The 18576-nt window shown below is 44.7% G+C and overlaps 1 protein-coding gene across 1 annotated transcript in view; it reads right to left on the bottom strand.

Moving 5' to 3' along the window:
• TMEM132B (transmembrane protein 132B) overlaps nucleotides 1-18576 on the bottom strand; it is a 341477-nt gene that overhangs the window by 255457 nt on the left and 67444 nt on the right. Inside the window, exon 3 of the mRNA XM_011988883.1 lies at nucleotides 777-923. Within this exon, the coding sequence (XP_011844273.1) occupies nucleotides 777-923 (147 nt within the window). The remainder of the gene's footprint in view (nucleotides 1-776; nucleotides 924-18576) is intronic.

Here is an 18576-nt window from a genome sequence, read left to right as displayed (position 1 = left end):
CCAGGACGGTCTCGATCTCCTGACCTCGTGATCCGCCCGTCTCGGCCTCCCAAAGTGCTGGGATTACAGGCTTGAGCCACCGCGCCCGGCCAGTGAGAGCTCTTTCTACCTGCCGGGTGTCCTGATATGAGGTGACATGTGATCACCTCTCTCTGGGTCCCAGGTGAGTTCAGCCCTGTAAAGCCCAAGGTTGGTGTCTGAATGGGAGAAGACAGGCTGCCTTCTAGCAATGCCAAGTTCATTCAAATTAAGATTCTGAGGCCATGTGCCAATTCCCAAGTGTGATATCAGCAAAATGACTATATTTAAGCACTAAGGGACAAATGCCCAATAGCTAAAGCTACCCTCGGTTTACTCATTACTAAGTATATTTTCCCCTTGCCTCTTAAATCATTTTTATTTCCCCCATTTCCTTCTTCAACTCTTCGCTGCAAACAATAACAATAGTAATAATAAAGATAAAAATTTAAAATGCGGTTACCAAACTCGACGCTGTGACAGATGTGAACTCTGGTGATTTTTGAGACTGCCGACCTAATTAGGTCATTTATGTGTGAAGAGCATCAAGGATAGAAGCCTCAATACCGTGGCATATCTCAGTAATAGAGCCATTCAGAAGCGGCACGGCTGAGCTACGCTGATGAGCGCAAAGGAAACCATTGCCCATTAAATGCAGAGGCATCGCTTTATCCACACGCGCATTATTTTGCTGTCAGCTCCGGCAGCCACTCCCCTCCTCCCCGCTGCCGAGGTGCTTTGGGGATCTCCACGCTTACCTGCTCTGCGTGTCCGGGCGATGGCCCATGCAGGTGAGGGTGGCCGACGTCTGAGTGCTGCCATTATCAATTTCCTCCTGGACTGCCCATTGGTCCTCACTGCTGACTCTCACTGCCATTATCTTCACACCTGCTGCCGCCTTAATTCTGTGGGGTGGGAAAACAATGATACTATATATAATAAAACCATTTTAGTTTGAAACAGGTAATAAAATATGGCACTAGAGCAGATGACCGGGAAAGTATGTGTAACGTCGCCCCCTTCCTCTGGGAGATGTGGGGAAGGGTGGTGGCAAGTGACTTTCCTTTAAAAACGAAGTGTCTTGTAATTTTTACAAGTGCCTGGAAGTAGGAGCCCCAGCTTTTGCCATGTGCGTTAATTTTCTGTTTAATCAGTGTGCTGGGAACCAGATCACTTGCTGCTCCAGGGACCCCAGCAAGATGCAAATGAGACAGATGCCTCGGGGCAGGAGAGATGGATCTGCAAGGCCTGTTCTTCACCTGGAGATGGAGAAGAGTTTTTAAGACACAGGGTGGGCTGTACAAGGCCAGAAGATCGCACAGCCCAGGGGATGGAAGAGGAGGCCATTGCACTGCGCACTCTGGGAGCAGGAATGGACAGGAGCACCCAGTCCTCAGGTGTCTGAAGAACAAACGTGGCATTCAGGCGGGATAACGGGACCAGGTGCTGCCTGGCACAATGTTCACAGAACACAGTTCCACCAGGAAGACTCAAAGACCCAAGTGCGTTGCCATTGAGAAAAGGCCAAGGAGAGTTCACAGTCTGGGTTTCTTTCTTTTTGTGCACTGCTCCTGAAATGATCCTCACGTAGCTACTAACCAGAAAACATCTCCTCGATAACAGCGGGGAGTCCATGGACAACATCCACGTTCTCCCAGGGCAACCTGGGGGCTTGGCCCAATGCTGTGTATGCATCTGGACGGTCAAGGATGAAGGCAGGCCGTGGGGTGCCCACTGCTTACTATGCCTTCACTGAACACAGGTATCACCACAAGGGCCTGCTGGGACTTCTGGGGATGTGAACTAATGCTGTGAACTAATGCTGCAGAGGTCAGTGCAGGCTTGGGGGGAAGGTGACCAGCTCCCTTCTGCTTCCCAGAAGCCAGTGGACCCACAAGAAAAGGCCCCAGTGAGACCCTGGGCACCCTCTCCCATGAACAAAAAAGGGATACCAAAGGCAGCCAAATATTATATGGAGGAGTTAGAGGAGTGTCAGCAAAGACAGGTGCATTAAGCCAGACATCCCAGCACCACCAAGAAATGATTGATGGGAAGCAAAGATTCCCTCCAAGATTAATTAATCAAATCCACACATAGCAGCAGGTCTAGGACACTATTTAAAAACAAGTGAATGAAAGCGAAAAGACAACCTACAGAATGGGAGAAAATATATGCAAACTGTCTATCTGATAAGGGCCTAGCATTCAGCATATATAAAGTACTCCTACAAAATCACCACAAAAGCAAATAACATAATGAAAAACTCGGCAAAGGTCTTGACTAGACATTTCTCCAAAGTTGTATAATCGGCCAATAAACACATGAAAATATCCTCAACAACATCATTAGTCATCAGGGAAATGCAAATCAAAACCACAATGACATACCAATTCATATCCATTGGGATGGCTACAATAAAAAAGACAGATACTAAGTGCTGGTGAGGATGTAGAGAAATTGGAACCCTCATACACTGCTCTTGGGAATGTAAAATGGTACAACCACTGTGGAAAACAGTTTTCCAGTTTCTCCAAAAGTTAGACATAGAATTACCATATGGCCTAGCAATTGCACTCCTAGGTTTATACCTAAATGAATTGAAAACAGGTACTCAAACAAACACTTGTAGACTCATGTTCACAGCAGCACTGTGGGCAGTACCTAAAAGACTGAAACAACTCAATGCCCATCTATGATAGATGGATAAATAAAATGTGGTCTATCCATACAATGGAATATTATTCAGCCATAAAAAGAGATGAAGTTCTGACACGTGCCATGTGATGAACCTCGATAACGTGATGCTGAGTGAAAGAAGCCAGACACAAAAGGCCACATAGTAAATGACTGCATTCAGATGAAACATACAGAAAGTAAATCCATAGACAGAAAGCAGACTGGTGGTTTCCAGGGACTGGGGAAAAGTGAGGCCGGGGGAAATGGGGAGTAGCTGCCTAGCTAACGGGTACCCAGTTTCCTTCTGGGATGACGACAGTGTTTTGGAAGTAAACAAAGATGGTGGTCCAACAGCACTGTGAATGTATTAAAGGCCAGTGAAATGGCTAATTTTATGTGATGTAAATTTTACCTCAAAACAAAAAAGAAAATGGGGGGAAAAAAAACCACAGGTGAAAAATGACCCCTCCCAGGAATGACTGAAACTTTAAAAAAATAGAATGTATCAAAATCAAATCAAAACACCTATCAGGCCCAAGGAAGGCGGCCTCTCATGGCAGAATTCAAGCAGGAGAGAGATTCTCAAACCTGAGGAAAGCCCCAACTTTACCCCCCACCGTAAGGAACCCTGAGGCTGTAGAATTAGGGGATTCAAATGTCTGCTTATCTCATTGAAGAAAATGGAATGTTTCTGCCTCCCTTTCTCCCCTTCCTGTAGGTCTTTACACAGACTCTAAGACATCATTCTGCTTGCTCCTGCACACGCCAAAAAGTCACTGCAATGCCTGCAATTCCCGGAGACTCAGATGCCATGCCTTGCCTTGACTTGATCATTCTTCTGCTGAATTCTGGGGTCCAAATCTGCTACTTACAAAGCTTTCTTTCTTGCTGTCATGATGTTCCAGGAATTAATTTATGCAAACCACAAATAGAGGCATCCTGTTCTGTCCCTGCCCCCAACCATCCCATCTTGTTGCCAAAGGGGCAACTGCAGAGAATGTTCCAGAGTCGTATCTAGAGAAACAGAGTCCCTTCCGCTGTCCACACACCGCCTCCTTCTTATCGGTACTTGCTACCATAATAGCTTTTCTCACTCTCCCACAGAGTTCTTTCACCAAGCAGCCGTGCGGCCAGGCCTGTCACCGTTGTCCTCAATGCCCAGATGAACAAATCAGACCCTCCCACCTGATAGTGCATGACCGGCTGAAGGTCACACAGCTGATTCTGGCAGAGCCAGGATTCGAAACCAGATCCCCTCACTCCAAATCCCACTCCTTTCTTTCATGCACCGGTCCATTAACAGAAGATTTCTTTTATGACCCACATTGCATCATTTATTGCCTGACAAATGCCTCAATAGTTAAGTCTGGAGACAATAATGTCTCACATTTTAGCTCCTTAATTGAGCCCTCATTGCAGGCCCCCCTCCCTTCAGTCTTGGGGATACAACACGTACTCACTCAAGGATCTTCTGTGAGATTTTTGTTCCTTCTTTTATTCTGACCCAGAACTAAGACACAGGTCCCCTCGTCCTCAGGGGCTTCCTCACTCATCAGCTCTGAGCTGATTCGTGGGATTCCGTGCACAGTGCTTCTTCCACTGGGCTTCTGGCTCTGGTTTATCCCGACAGAGACTCTCACAGTGGGCCAACTCTTCCTCAGAGTCTGAGAAGCAGAGGGTCCAGTGCAGGGAGACAGTCCAAGTCTTCCACAGAGCATTTCCTAGCATGGGGGGTGCCCTGGCAGGGGCTGAGGAAACACAGTGCTTGCCATTAATTTGTACTCACTGGTCCTTAACAGGTCCAGGGGACCCGAGGAAGGCAGGGAGGCAGGACTTGGGACAAGCTGACCATTGCCTGATAAGAATGTCTTTGTTTACCTGGGGCCTTGGCGAAAAAAAAGCTCTAGATGCCAAGCTTGGGTGAGCTCCCCCGGTTGGCAGCACTCTGTGCCTGTTGTTGAACATCAGCTCTGGGAGAAGCGAATGCTGTCCACACGACTCCACTGGGAAAGGTCAACTGGGAGCTTGCCCCTGGACCTCTACTGGATCCTACTCTATGCACCTCTTCCCTTGGCTGAACTTAGTGTGCATCCTTTCACTGGAATAAACAATATTTATAAGTACAACAGCTTTTCTGAGTTCTTTGGAACCTGAGGGTGGTCTTGGGGACCCTCCAGACTTGCAGATGACATCAGAAGTGAGGGTGGTCTTGAGACCTTCCCAGCTTTTCAGTGGGTGGGTCAAGTCTTTCACTGTCTGCCATGGGCGGGGGCTGGAGAAGGAAGCGTGCAATTAGAACTCATGCCATCAAGGCTGTGAAATATTTTTATACCCCATATCATGCACCCAGTCCTCCAATGTTTAAAGAGGATTTCTTGACTTTCAGGTATTATGCATGAAGCGCTTGGAAATGCAAAAAGGAGCATGGCTCAGTTCAGACCAGTGAGTCTCAGATGGTTTCGGCCACAGACTGAGACTGTAGCTCACCTTCCCCCAGTACCCATTTCACAGTAGAAAAAGAACTTGTTCACAAATGCTGAAATGTCTCGAGCCCCTTCTGGAAGCCAGGCACTGTCCGCCACCTTGCACTGCTAATACACGGACACCTCGTGCAACCCCGCGGGGGTAGTATCGCTTCTGCTTCCATTTTCCACATGAGGAAACTTGATGAGCGTCACTAGACAGGCAAATTGTGTGGGTACAACCAGGGGAGGGAAGTTTTGCATTCTGCTTTAGCCAGAGGAGATAAGGAAGATTCCTGTTTGGACAGTAGAAGGTACTCACAGTCTACTGGAAATTCACTAGCAAAAGGATCTAGTTAAGCATGTCTACTAACGTTTGAGTTAACCAAACAGCCCACAATGGAAGAACTTAGTTCCTTATTAGTTCAGGAAACTGAACTCTGAACTAATAAATATTCCACAAAAAGTGAGGAAAGCTACAATTTGAATTCACAACCATCTGATGACAATACTACCAAACACCTTGATGATAATAAACTGTCCTGTCCAAACTCTGGCAGCTGCAAGATGCCAGCAGCCATGCGCATCCTAGCGCCGCTCAGGAATATTGTGGATTATAATAGCCGAGCTTTACTGAGGCCACTCCCCTGAGCCAGACACTTTCCCAGGGGCTTTGCATACATTTTCTCTTGCTTTACCTGTATCAACATATTTAATCCTCTTTACAGCACTATGAGTAGGTCTCATTATCCTAGATTTACAAATGCGAAATCTGTGGCACCAAACAATTAAGGAACAGGAACAAAATCAGAAGGTGAGTCATTGTGGAGGCAGGATGGAGTGCAGGGGTCCTCATTTCTGAGCCTGCCCCTCTGGCCTCTATACCTGATGGGCACAGCACAGGTGTTCACACCAGCCTGCCAGGTTCAGGTCCTGCCATTGACTCCTGCTGCAATACAGGGACTCCTCCTCTCTCAAATGATGAAAAAATAAGTGTCTGTAGGGGGTTGAATAGTGTCCCCCCAGGGATTCATATCCACCCAGAACCTCACAACGTGACCTTATTGAGCCACAGGGTCTTCAGTGATGTAATTACTTAGGAATCTCAAGATGAGACCATCCTGGATTTAGGGTGGGCTGTAAATCCCACCCTCATGGGTGGTGTCTTTATAAGAGACAGACAGGGAACCTAAGAAGGCAGCGATGTGAAGTCAGAGAGAGACAGAGAGAGACTAGAGTTATGCTTCTATAGGCCAAGGAACAAGAAGGACTGCCAGCAACAACCAGAAGGTAGGAGAAGAGCATGAGAAGGTTTCTCAACCCTACGGACATATTGATTTGGGACTCTGGCCTCCTAGAACTGCGAGAGAATAAATTTCTGCTGTTTTATGCCATCGCGTTTGTGGCCATTTGCTGTGGCAGCCCCAGGAAGCTAACACAGTGGCTATCTCGTGAGGCTGCTGCAAGGGTTCAGTGAGCTAATACAATATAAAGTGCTGACACAGATGGAGTGCTACAGGCATGTTTATTACCATTACGTTACGCTGTACCTGTGAGTCAAAGAAGGGAGTGAGACGGTCTGTCTAGGAAAGCAGTGGCTTACCTATAAACAAAATAAACTGACAAAATAAAATAAATAAATTCTGATATATTTGCTTTGGAGTGAAACACTGGCCATTCCTCCCTCTCTAGCAGAGCCGGATACACCCAGGAATGAATGTCAGGACGGTGATGGAGAGAGAAGGATTAGGAGCAAGACTCCCAGATTTTAATTCCAGCTGCAAGACAGACTAGCTGTGAGGCCTTGGATAGCCACTGAACTTCTGTGACTCAGTTTCCTTATCTGTAAAATGTGAATAATAACACTGTCTACCTACAGTGTTGCTATTATGAAGATTAAGTGAATTGCTGTATATCAAGTGCTTAGAACACCTGGAACAAACAAGTGGATCAGCGTTAGCTATTATTAATTTCCTAACAATATGCTACTACCATATGGTCTCCAGAGACCAGACACACAAGCATCTAAGCCTCCTACCTTGTGAGATGTCCTTTGGAACTACCCTAAGTCTCCAGCCAAGATTCTAAACACGTCTTCTCCAGATACGATTTCCTCATCCTACTCCTCTTCCTTAGCAGAAAATTCCTCTAACATCCCTAGGCAAGGCAAATGTCTCCATTTGCCACAGTAGATCCATTTATTTCATAAGGGCTGCTCTAGAGAACACCCAGTCCTCAATCGTTTGGGCCCAAAGGACATTGCTGTACACCTGACAAATTCTTGGACATGTCATGGCTGTCGCAATTGATTTTTAAAAATCCAGTTCTGGTGCATGTCCATGAAAATGTCCAGAGGCAGGGCCAAATTCAGATGCAACTCACTACAGAGGTTCAAGTGTTACCCCCAGTTCCATTAGGCACTGGACCCTGTTCAGCTCTCATGCATGTGGGCTTTGTTCACCAATAAACTCTCTCTCATGGTCGCAGTGTTGCTGCAGCAGCTCCAGATCTCACATCCTCATCCACAGTAAAAAAGCAAAATTCTTTAACTTGGATGAAACATCCCGGAGACAGGTTTTCACTGGCCGAATTAAACTGAGTGCTCAATCTTGAGCCAATCATTATGGCATCTAGGGTAGAGGCACAATGCTCATGGGCTTAGCTGGTCAACAACTATCCCTGCACTAAGGGTGAAGTTAACCCCCTCCTAATCACACGGGAGAAGTTAGCAAGGAGTGGCTTCTGAAAGGAAATTCAAGTTACAACAGAACAAATGAATGCTGGGTATCAAAAACACAAACCTAAAACCAGACTATTGACATGTGCCTCTCTCTTAAACACAAGTTATACAATTGTTTCTAAATCCCAGTCCTTAGTCCAAATCCTTCCTAATTTTAGATTATCTTTGTTAGAACAATTTAAGCCCAGGAACATCTATGTCTTGAATATTCATTAAGTTTGTTTTAGAGAAATATCTTTAGGCTTGGTGATATTCTTAGCACTTGTTATTTAAAAACTACAATATCTAAAACTACGTGGAAAAGATAAATGGTCTCACCACTGTAATGAGTTTGCGGGATTTGGGCACTGGGCATGGAAAAATATATGACCACAAGGTGGCAGTAGCACACAACGAGTTTTGTTTGGGCAACGCTTTGACAGGTTTACATGAAAGGAACCCCTCACAGCATGAGACTGTCCAAAGGATGTGGCGTGAGGGGCCACCAGCCAGAGGGGGGCAGGGAAAGGGAACTCTGAAAGGAGAGGAGGATTCAAGACAGGGGCTCACATGTCTAGATAATGTCACTCAGCAGCACAGTGGGGAGTCTCTGGGTCAGAGAGCTCTAAAGGGCGGTTGCAGCTTGAGTTCTTTTAGAGCTAAAAGGTTTATCTTACTTACAACTAACAGACATTGGACTCAGTTTTGCAGGGTATGCAAAACAGGCAGGCTCCAAATGTCTAAAAATCTGTTTATTTGGGCTATGTTTAAAACAATTGGATGTGTAAAAATATGAGTTTGGTGCCAGCAGGCTTTTGAGCTAACAGGTCCCAGCCCACTGTGAAGAAACAAACAACACAGGGGCCAATAAACAGGAACCATTTTCGTCTCACATAATAACGACTGACATATGGAAAAAAAAAAATTTATATGTGTATTTCCATAGGGTCTTCATTATATAAACATTTGCTGTATGAATCCTTGAAATTATGGGATTACATAGGGAAGGATAAATTGGCAGAACAAGAAACTACTCATCGATGACTGGACCCTTCCAGATGTCAGTCCCTTCCCACACATGGCCCTCAGATAACAGCAGCATCTACCCTGCCCACCACTTCAACATCTCTACCATCTTGATTGGTCAGATTCTGCTAACTGCCAACTATAAATACAATGCAAAAGCAATGCAAATCCATTGCAAAGTGAAACTGCAAATCTTGTAATAGTAGAGGACGGACAAATGCATGCAAAGCTATTGACAAAGAGAATGAAGCCAGGGTCTACAATCACCCCTTAAGATATATTTACCGGCCAGGCATGGTGGCTCATGCCTATAATCCTAACACTTTGAAAGGCCAAGGTGGGCAGATCACCTGAGGTGAGGAGTTCGAGACCAGCCTGGCTAACATGGCGAAACCCTGTCTCTACCAAAAATACAAAAATTAGCCAGGGATAGTGGTAGGTGCCTGTAATCCCACCTACTCCGGAGGCTGAGGCAGGAGAATTGCTTGAACCCAGGTGGCGGAGGTTGCAGTGGGCCAAGATCATACCATTGCACTCCAGCCTGGGTGACAGAGCAAGACTCCATCATAGATATAGATATAGATATATAGATATAGATATAGATATAGATATAGATATAGATATAGATACAGATAGTGAACAAGTGAAGAGGAGAAAAAGCAACGAGGACAATGGGTGCTTCAGAAGACAGCGGATTCAGTAGCCGAGTGTCGTGAAGCTCTTGGGGAAACTGGGGAAGCCCTCGAATATTCCCACTAAATGGATCCTTTTTGTGATCCTACTGGCAATGTCAAACATGAAATGAAAACTGCAATACTGTACAGTTATAGAAAACTGGAAGAAAAAATGACAAATTACCAACATGCACTCTTGGTTCAAAGTGCACAGATTGGGAATTGCCAACCCCCAATTTTGTTTAATATAAGATAAAACAAACTTTTATTATAATCTTTATTTCATTTCTCAAGGAAGAAAAAAAATCCCAATGAAGTTTTTTGTCATTATTTTCTATGAAATTTTGGTTCCCCTTTTTAGTCAATTAATTTTAATTAGCCAAAAATACTAAAAGAAAATTTCTCCATCACACCCTTCTAGCTTTGAATTGCAATGCTCATAAAAATGTATATTTTATGTGTGTGAAAATATGCTAATATTGTATGTTGGTGGGGAACAGAACACTGGCTTCCCCGTGGTTCCTAAAACAGCACATTCCTTCTCATCTCTAAACCTTTCCACTTGCCATTCCCTCTGCCTGGAAGCCTCTCCCACAGACACCACCATGACTCATTCCCTAATCTCCTTGAGATCTGGACAAATGTCACCTCTCAGGGAAGCTTTCCTAGACCACCCAGTCTAAAATGGCAAATCCCTCTTATCCTCAACAACTTCTATCGCTGGTTTCCTGCTTTATTTTTTCTCCTTAGCACTAAACCGTACGCAACGTACACTTTGCTTCTCTTGTTTATTATCTTCTCTCCCACTAGATATAAGCCCAAGGAGAGCAAAGATGCTGCAGTTTCTGTTTCCTGCATTATCCATAGTGCTGAGAACCATGCCTGGCAAATGGGAGGAGCTTAATCAATATTGCTCGAATGAAGGGCCTTTATCTAAGGTGTCATCCATCTCTGGATGTCCCATGAATATGAGACTTCAAGGGTGGAAGATGCTCAGTAAGAGACATCACCAAAAAATTCCAAGGGCAGGGGAGGGTGTGAAGGCATCAGAACCCTGTGGACCAGAGGCTCTCAAACTTTCAAGTGTATCAGAATCACCTGTGCCACTTGTAATGGCACAGAGATCTGGACCCAACCTCTAGAGACTGTGATGCTATAGGTCTGGTGGGGCAGGACCCATAGTGCTGTGTTTTTAAACAAGTTACCCTTCTGTTGCAGGGGGTCCTCAGAACACTCTGTGGGCAATACTCTTTGGGACACACCTCAGACATCATGTTCTGTCAAGCAGAGTCATGCAAAAGAGATTCAACACCCTTTCTGAGATAAGCCCAGCCCTGAGGCACAGGAGCATTTTCAGGGTGTGGTTAAGGAAAACTGTAAAGACACTTTTAATTGGGGTTCTCCCACCAAACCACTTTCCCTGTGATAAATTAACCAAAGAGAGAGAATCTTGCATCTCCCACTAAGCACCTGGAGACTGGCAACATCAGACTCTGCTGAGAGCTCCTTTCAAGCAAAGATTTAAACTTGAACAGGTTACAGGGCAGGGAAAAGAGAGTCCAAGGGATCCAGAGGGCAGGAGCCTGGCCTACCAAGATGACCACAGAGCAGGTGGGGTCTCCAGTCTTGCATGCTCCTGTCCAGGGGGCTGGAAACCCAGATATTTTGGGCCTGTGAGTCAGAACAGGAGCCATCTTGATGGACAAACAGACAACTGGTGCTGGAAAAGCACATCCACCAGAGAGAAGTGCTAGAAATCATGAAACTCAGCTACAAGAACAGGACACTTGAAGGGGGATCTGCATGCCAGTGAGAACTTTCCCAGGAAACACGTGCTGATTTCTAGAAGCTATTGCCACTCTCTCGTCTCATTGCTCAGTTTAATCTCTTGTCTAAGAAAGTCAAATACTAAGCAACTTATATGTCTAGCTCTGGACAAATCAGAAATTTCAAATTTTTACAAGAAAAAGAATGATTTTAGTTATTTCAGTGCTTCTACTACAACAGCTGCCTTGATTTCATGTGTTTGTTACCTTTTGAGAGATGGCTAGGTATCAGCAACTGGGAGAGGTGACTTGTAGTCAATGGAGCCCATCAAAGCAAGAGAGCTACAGATAAGAATAATCATTGCAGCTACAATTGTAGAAATGTCTGCTCCACCCCATCCAAAGCAGCTCTGAGTATGAAAACAGCAGTAGGTTCATGTATGCAGGAAGCTCCATCTAGCCTGTGAAGCTGATCTGATCCTCAACCTGTTTATCTATGCCTCAATGAGACAGTCATTATGTTGTTTCCCCAACCAAATGACAGCTTCTACAATGCAATATTTTCTTCCCGGACTCCAGCTTCATAGACTCTTGGCCATTCTCAAACCTCAACACCTTCCACAGCCAATAAAACAGAGTAAGTTTACCCCAAAGCTGCCTGTTGGATCTTTCCTGTTCTATGCTAACTGTATTAGTTTCCCAGAACTATTGTAACAAATTACCACAAACTGGTGACTCACAACAAGAGAAACTTACGCTCTCACAGTTCTGGAGGCCATAAGTCTGAAATCAAGGTGTTGGTAGGGTGGGTTCCTTCTAGAGTCTCTGAAAGGTAATCCATTCCATGTCTCTCCTATAGCCCATCCCTCAATACACACACACACACACACACACACACACACACACTTCCTTCTTCACATCTTCCATAGCAACAAGATAAGCAAGTCCAAAACTCTGCCTTGGCCCCAAGTATCTAAACCTAGCAAAAAATGACTGGACCCAGCCACTCTAAGTAAGCATGTTTTACTTAGCCACTCATTTGGTGACAGTACATGCCATATGTATGTGTATATAAACTTTAGGATGATCTGCTATGATTCCTGGCTCCTGGTGATCACAGCTTTGTAAATCTGTTTCCCTTGGGTGTGGGTAGCTTTGTAACTCTGTTTCCCTTGGGTAAATCCTTGTAACTAATTTAATATGGCAAAGGCACTGGAATGTTGCTCCATGACCACATTAGGTTTATAAGACCATCTCACTAGCTGACTGACTCTAGAACTACGTTCTTGGGTGGCTTTGAAGAAACAGGCAGTCAGGTTGGAAGACCTATGTGACAATAACCTGGGGGAAGGGGAGCTTTAGGAACAGAGGGCAGCCTCCAGGCACCAGCCAGCAAAAATCCAGGGCCTTCAGCCATACCACAACAAGGAAATAAATTCTGCCAACAACTGAGTCAGCTTGAAGCAGATTCTTCACCAGTCGAGCCTCCAGATGAGAACACTGCCCAGACAATACCTGGGTTGCAGCCTGTGAGATCCACAGCCGAGGACCCAGTTGAGTCATGCCTGGACTCTCAACCCACAGAAACTATGAGATAATAAATGGGTGATGTTTTAAGTCTTTAAGTTTGTGGTAATTTTGCTATTCACCAATAGATAACAATTAGACCATGTCTTAAAACTTTCAATTTGATAGCCAATAACTAAGCATCAGACAATTTCACATAAAAACTCAGATTTCTAACTTCACTGAAACTTAACCACACTGAACTTGCATTCCTGTCCAGTAACAATGGGCCTGAGCTGAGCAGCAGCTGCTCCATCAGCCAAGGCCCACTCTCCAGTTACCACATCCCCCCAACCCCCAATCCTTACTGCCTCCCTGACACTGAGGCTGAGTGCTGGTTGCTACTAATTACTACGTTTGCCCTATGCTTTTTCTCTGTATTGTCTTAGAAGGAAATGAAAAGACTTCTGTGTCTGTATCTATGTTAACTGTTTTCTCACATTGGTCTTCTTTGGTCATATATGCTACCAACCTGGTTCCTAGAGGCAATGGTTTTCAATCGATGAGATACCACCCCCTAGAAGGTACATATACAAAAATGAGTAGGGGTAGTTGGGATTTCCCAATAACTCAGGAAGCAGGTAAGGTGAGGCTACAAAGAACTGTCAGTATTTAGAGGATTAGGGTTAGGGATGCTAAATGCCCTGCAGTGCACAGAAAAATCTCATCCCACATCAAATGCCAATAGTTCTTCCACGGAGAACACTCTATGTAGATTTTTCAGTCCCTGTCTAGATAATGCCCACCCCTGTCTGCCCCCAATACAAATGCCAATGATATATTTTCCAAGCAAACTGGACCCTAAGCTGAACTGCTGATGCTCCCTAACTGTTCTGTCCTTGTCCCTGTGTGGGGCACACTCTTATTTTTTTTTTTTTCAGTGCATGTAGACAGAACAGGAAGCAACTTTCCCACAAATGCTGAGTATTCTGCGTCACCGTCACGAAATCAACACCTGCCACAATTTCAAGTCCATTATTGTCCCACTATCAGGAATGTGCTTTATTCATCCACTTCACTTCTCTTCATAGCCCCAAGCATTGGTGCCCCAAGCATTGGTTCATACCAAGAAAATCAATCCTCCTTCAGATCACATCTAAATTCTGACATGACAGAGGTTCCCCAATGCAAAAAGTCTTCTCTTCTGTCATTCTCAACCATGGACTCTGGTTCTTATGCTCCACACAATAAGTTAATGACAATGTGCATCTCTCTCACAGCAAAATCATTAAATACACAAACATATACACACCATGACCAAGACTTGGCAGGAGGCAGGGAAGTTGATATTTTCTCAGGGCCCAATAAACGGTTTCTCATGATTCAATTAGTAGGGTAATAGTGTTTCATGGGAACCTGGGATTTGTAAATGTAGAGTAATTAAGAACTAAAAATGGTTTTGAAATGAAAAGGATTTGGAAAGAAGATTGCGTCTCAGGGCTTTGGGATTCAAATATGTCTGGGAGGCATTCCATTTAATTTAAGGTCTATTTGCCAAGTATCTGCTACCTGTCAGGTGTTAACCTACTGTGTGCAAAAGAAACAGGCAGTCCTAAGAGACACACAGATAGAACAGTGAAGTTGGCCAGGCGCAGTGACTCACATCTCTAATCCCAGCACTTCGGGAGGCCGCGGCGGGCAGATCATGAGGTCAGGAGATCGAGACCATCCTGGCCAAATGATGAAACCGCATCTCTACTAAAATACAAAAAATTAGTGGGGCCTGGTGGCAGGCGCCTGTAGTCCCAGCTACTCGGGAGGCTGAGGCAGGGGAATTGCTTGAACCTGGGAGGGGGAGATTGCAGTAAGCCGAGATCGTGCCACTGCACTCCAGCCTGGGTGACAGATCAAGACTCCGTCTCAAAAAAAAAAAACAAAAACAAAAAAACAGTGAAGTTAAGACCACTATAGACATAATTTCTACAACAGTGACGTTAAAGCTATACGTCTGCCTTGAATTCTAGACTCTAGCTGTGTGAATGTGGAAAAGTCATGTAATTTCTTTGTGCCTCTATTTCCTCACCTGTAAAATTGGGCATACTAGTGACAGTACTGGCCAGGTGCGGTGGCTCTAATGCCTGTAATCCCAGCACTTTGGGAGGGCAAGGTAGGTGGATCACTTGCACCCAAGAGTTTGAGACCAGCCTGGGAAACATAGCAAGATCCCATCTCCAGAAGAAGTATGAAAATTAGCCAAGTGTGGTGGCATGTGCCTGCATTCCCAGCTACCTCAGGGAGGCTGAGGTGGCAGGATCACCTGAGCCCAGGAGGTCAAGGCTGCAGTGAGCCATGATCTCACTACTGCACTCCAGCCTGGTGGACAAAGCAAGATCGCACTTCAAAAACAACCAACCAAACAAACAAACAAATAATAGTACCTACTTCACAGTGTCACTGCAAGAATTAAATGGAGACAGCATATACAAAGTGCTTAGAACAGAGCCTGGCATATAATTAGTACTATACAGTGTTCACGATGACAATATGGGTGATAAGAGTGTCCAAGTGTTGTCTCCTTCATAAACTAGCCCAGACTGAAATGCTGACATCCAAAAGAATCACCCTTTGGTGCTAAAATGCTTCACGGGAAGACTGAGAACTAGAGAAAAACTGCTATGAGAATCATCCAACAAACTCCCAACCCTGGTTGTCCCACACACACAAGACCAGGAAGATTAATGGAATCGCCCAGCATCCAGCCCCTACTCCTACACAGCACTTGTATTTCCCATTGAGGAGCCACACTCAGGCTCAGTCCAGGTAGTTCAGGTTGTGCTGCCTCCACTGTTGGCTTCAGGGATTGGCATGTATGTGACCAACCAAAGCACTGTGTCCTCCTGACAGAGCGATTGGTCCAAGGAGGAACCATATGACCCAACCAAGCCAATCAGACTTTCCCATTCCCTGGCCACAGTTGATTGGCTCACAAGTAGACATGTGACTCAGGATTTGTCAGCGATTGTTGATTCCAGCTGTCTCTCCACTAAGCAATAAGCACTGTAAGAGTCCACCACCTGCCTGAGAATAAAACCAGCAGAGAAATGCAGAGGCAATTAATGGAATGAGCTTGCTTTCTGGCCACTCCATCTTGGTGTCTGGATCCAGCCAGACCTGAGGCTCTCTTTGAACTTTTCAATTACATGAGCCAGGAAATTACCCTTAAGCCACTTTGAGTTGGGTGTCTTCTATTTGCAATCAAAAGTTCACTGACAAAAAGCAATCAGGCTCTGACATTTCTACCACTCCAAGGACCAGATAAAACCCTCTCAAAGTTCACAGAAGATACACACATAACTTTACCCTCTGTAATCCAAGGACAAGAGAACAGATGGTAGAAGGATGTTCAATATTTCAACTGCCCTTGTGAGCACAGAGAGCAAATATTAAATAAAGGGAATTTATGGAAATAATCAGAGATCCTCTCTTGTCATACCCATCACTTCGGTAATAAATATTAATTTTAAAAAGCTAAGATACAAAAATTCAATTCATAACTCAAAAATAACCTGACCTTTTATTGAATTAAACTCATTTTCTGTCAAACCTGCTATTTGTAAAGTGTTTGGTTATATGAACTTTCAGGTGGCTAATAATCATTTCATCACAGTAATTTAAAGCATTTTGTCAGCCATAATGAATTTTTTCCCCTCTTCCTCTCCAACCCAGACACACTCAAGGGTTCACCCTGATGTACTGGATATTTCCTGTCCATGAAGACTTTTCAACTAACCTGGGTCCTCACAGCTACCAAGAAACACACAGGCACACACATGCACATAGACATACATCCATTTTCACAGCTTTATTTGCCACCTATATTTTTTTTCTTAAAATTTAGACTCAGTGGGTACAGGTACTTGTGCAGGTTTGTTACATGGGTACATTGCATAATGGTGAGGTTTGGGCTTCCAGTGTGCCCATCACTCAAAGAGTGAACATTGCACCCAATAGGTACCTTTTCAACCCTCATCCCCCTTCCAACCTTCCCACTCCTGAAGTCTCCAGTGTCTATTATTTCCATTTTTACATCCATGTGACCCACTGTAGCTCCCACATGGAAGTGAGAACATATGGTATTTGATTTTCTGTTTCTGGGTTACTTCACTTAGGATAATGGCCTCCATATTATGATGATCCCCAAACTTATTTTTACAGCACAGAACTTTCTTCCAAGTCCCAGATTCATAGCCAAATGAAAACTTGAAATCATCTCTTAGAAGTTGCAAGGAAAATCAAACTTACTTTGTCCAAAAACTGAACTCAAGATATCAACCTACCCAACATAAAAACAAAACTACCTACTTCTCTTGTCCCCCTTGAGAAAGGACCACCAACATCAAAGTACTCAAGCCACAAACCTGAGGATCAACCCTGTCGCCCCCTTGACACCCAAGTCAATCAACAAGTCCCAAATGTCTCTCCATGTCGCTGCCATCATCCTCATATGTACCATGTGCAACCACTGCTACAAACCATGCAGCAACCAGGTCATCTGCTCAAAATCCCAAGCTGTCACTGCCCACCTTAACACTCTCCCCTAGTCACTTCCACTGTTAGAAGAAGTCCAGAATCCATCAAGCATGGACTCTGGAACCAGACTGCCTGTATTCAAATCCTGGCTCTACTGTTTATCAGATGGGCAAGTTACTTAACCTCTCTGAGCCTCAGTTTTCTCATCCGTAAAATGAAATCATAGTAGCCACCTCACTGATGTCCTCTGATAATTGAATTTTAAGCACTTAGTAGGTGCTGTTTGAATGATCTCTTTAGGCTTGTGGCTCCAGGCTTTCCTACTTGTCTTCCTCAGTTCCTACCCTGGCTATATGGGTTGTTCTCTGTTTGCCCCTCCAGATCCACTGTCCAGGCTTTTCTGCCCTGCCCTGTACCATTAGAGGCTGACAGCTATGAACAGCATCACTCAGAGGCTCCCACGTCCTCTCTCTGGCTTCGAGTTGGGTTCAACCAATAGGAGGGACAGCAGGAAATTAGACAGTGAGAAAAGAGAGGTTGAGATATTTCTATCCCCAGCTTCTTCCTCCTGTGACAGTGGCTAGGTTTGTCCCCTGAAGTTTCTGCAGGAAGCATTGTTCCATAACTTCTCTCACTGTAATTAACCTTCCTGTCTCCACTTCCTTGGGCCAGGGCCATCACTGTTTGCCACTGTTGCTAGTTCCTGGCTGGCTTCCTTGACTGTGCCTCCATCTTCATCAAAAGCCCCTTCATTAAGTTCTCTTTGAGGTGTGCCAGGCTGTTCCTGCCCAAACCCTGACTGATATGGGCGTTTGCATATACTGTTTGCTATGCCTGAAACCTTTATTCCTCATACCACCCCCCAGTCCTTTTACCCCCAATTATCTGGATAATCTTATCCATCTTTCAATTCTCATCTTAATTGATGCCTTCTCCAGAAAGCCTTCCCAGGTACACAAAACCAGGTTGTTTTTTTTCTTGTATTGCATGTCTATTTTTTCCTTCCTCGTATTTATCACCCCGAATACTAAATAATCACCTGTGTAAGTTTTCATATACATTATTGTTGTCTCAAACAGTAAGACCCATAACAGCAGAAACGACATATCTTGTTTGGTTTTTGTATCGTCCCCACTTCATACAATGCTTTGTACACACTCAATGCTCAATATGCACTTCTCAGATTAATCAAACAATCA

Source organism: Mandrillus leucophaeus, unplaced genomic scaffold (genome assembly GCF_000951045.1).
Source record: "Mandrillus leucophaeus isolate KB7577 unplaced genomic scaffold, Mleu.le_1.0 Scaffold34, whole genome shotgun sequence".
NCBI lineage: Eukaryota > Metazoa > Chordata > Mammalia > Primates > Cercopithecidae > Mandrillus > Mandrillus leucophaeus.
This window is presented reverse-complemented; position numbering and strand designations above follow the sequence as displayed.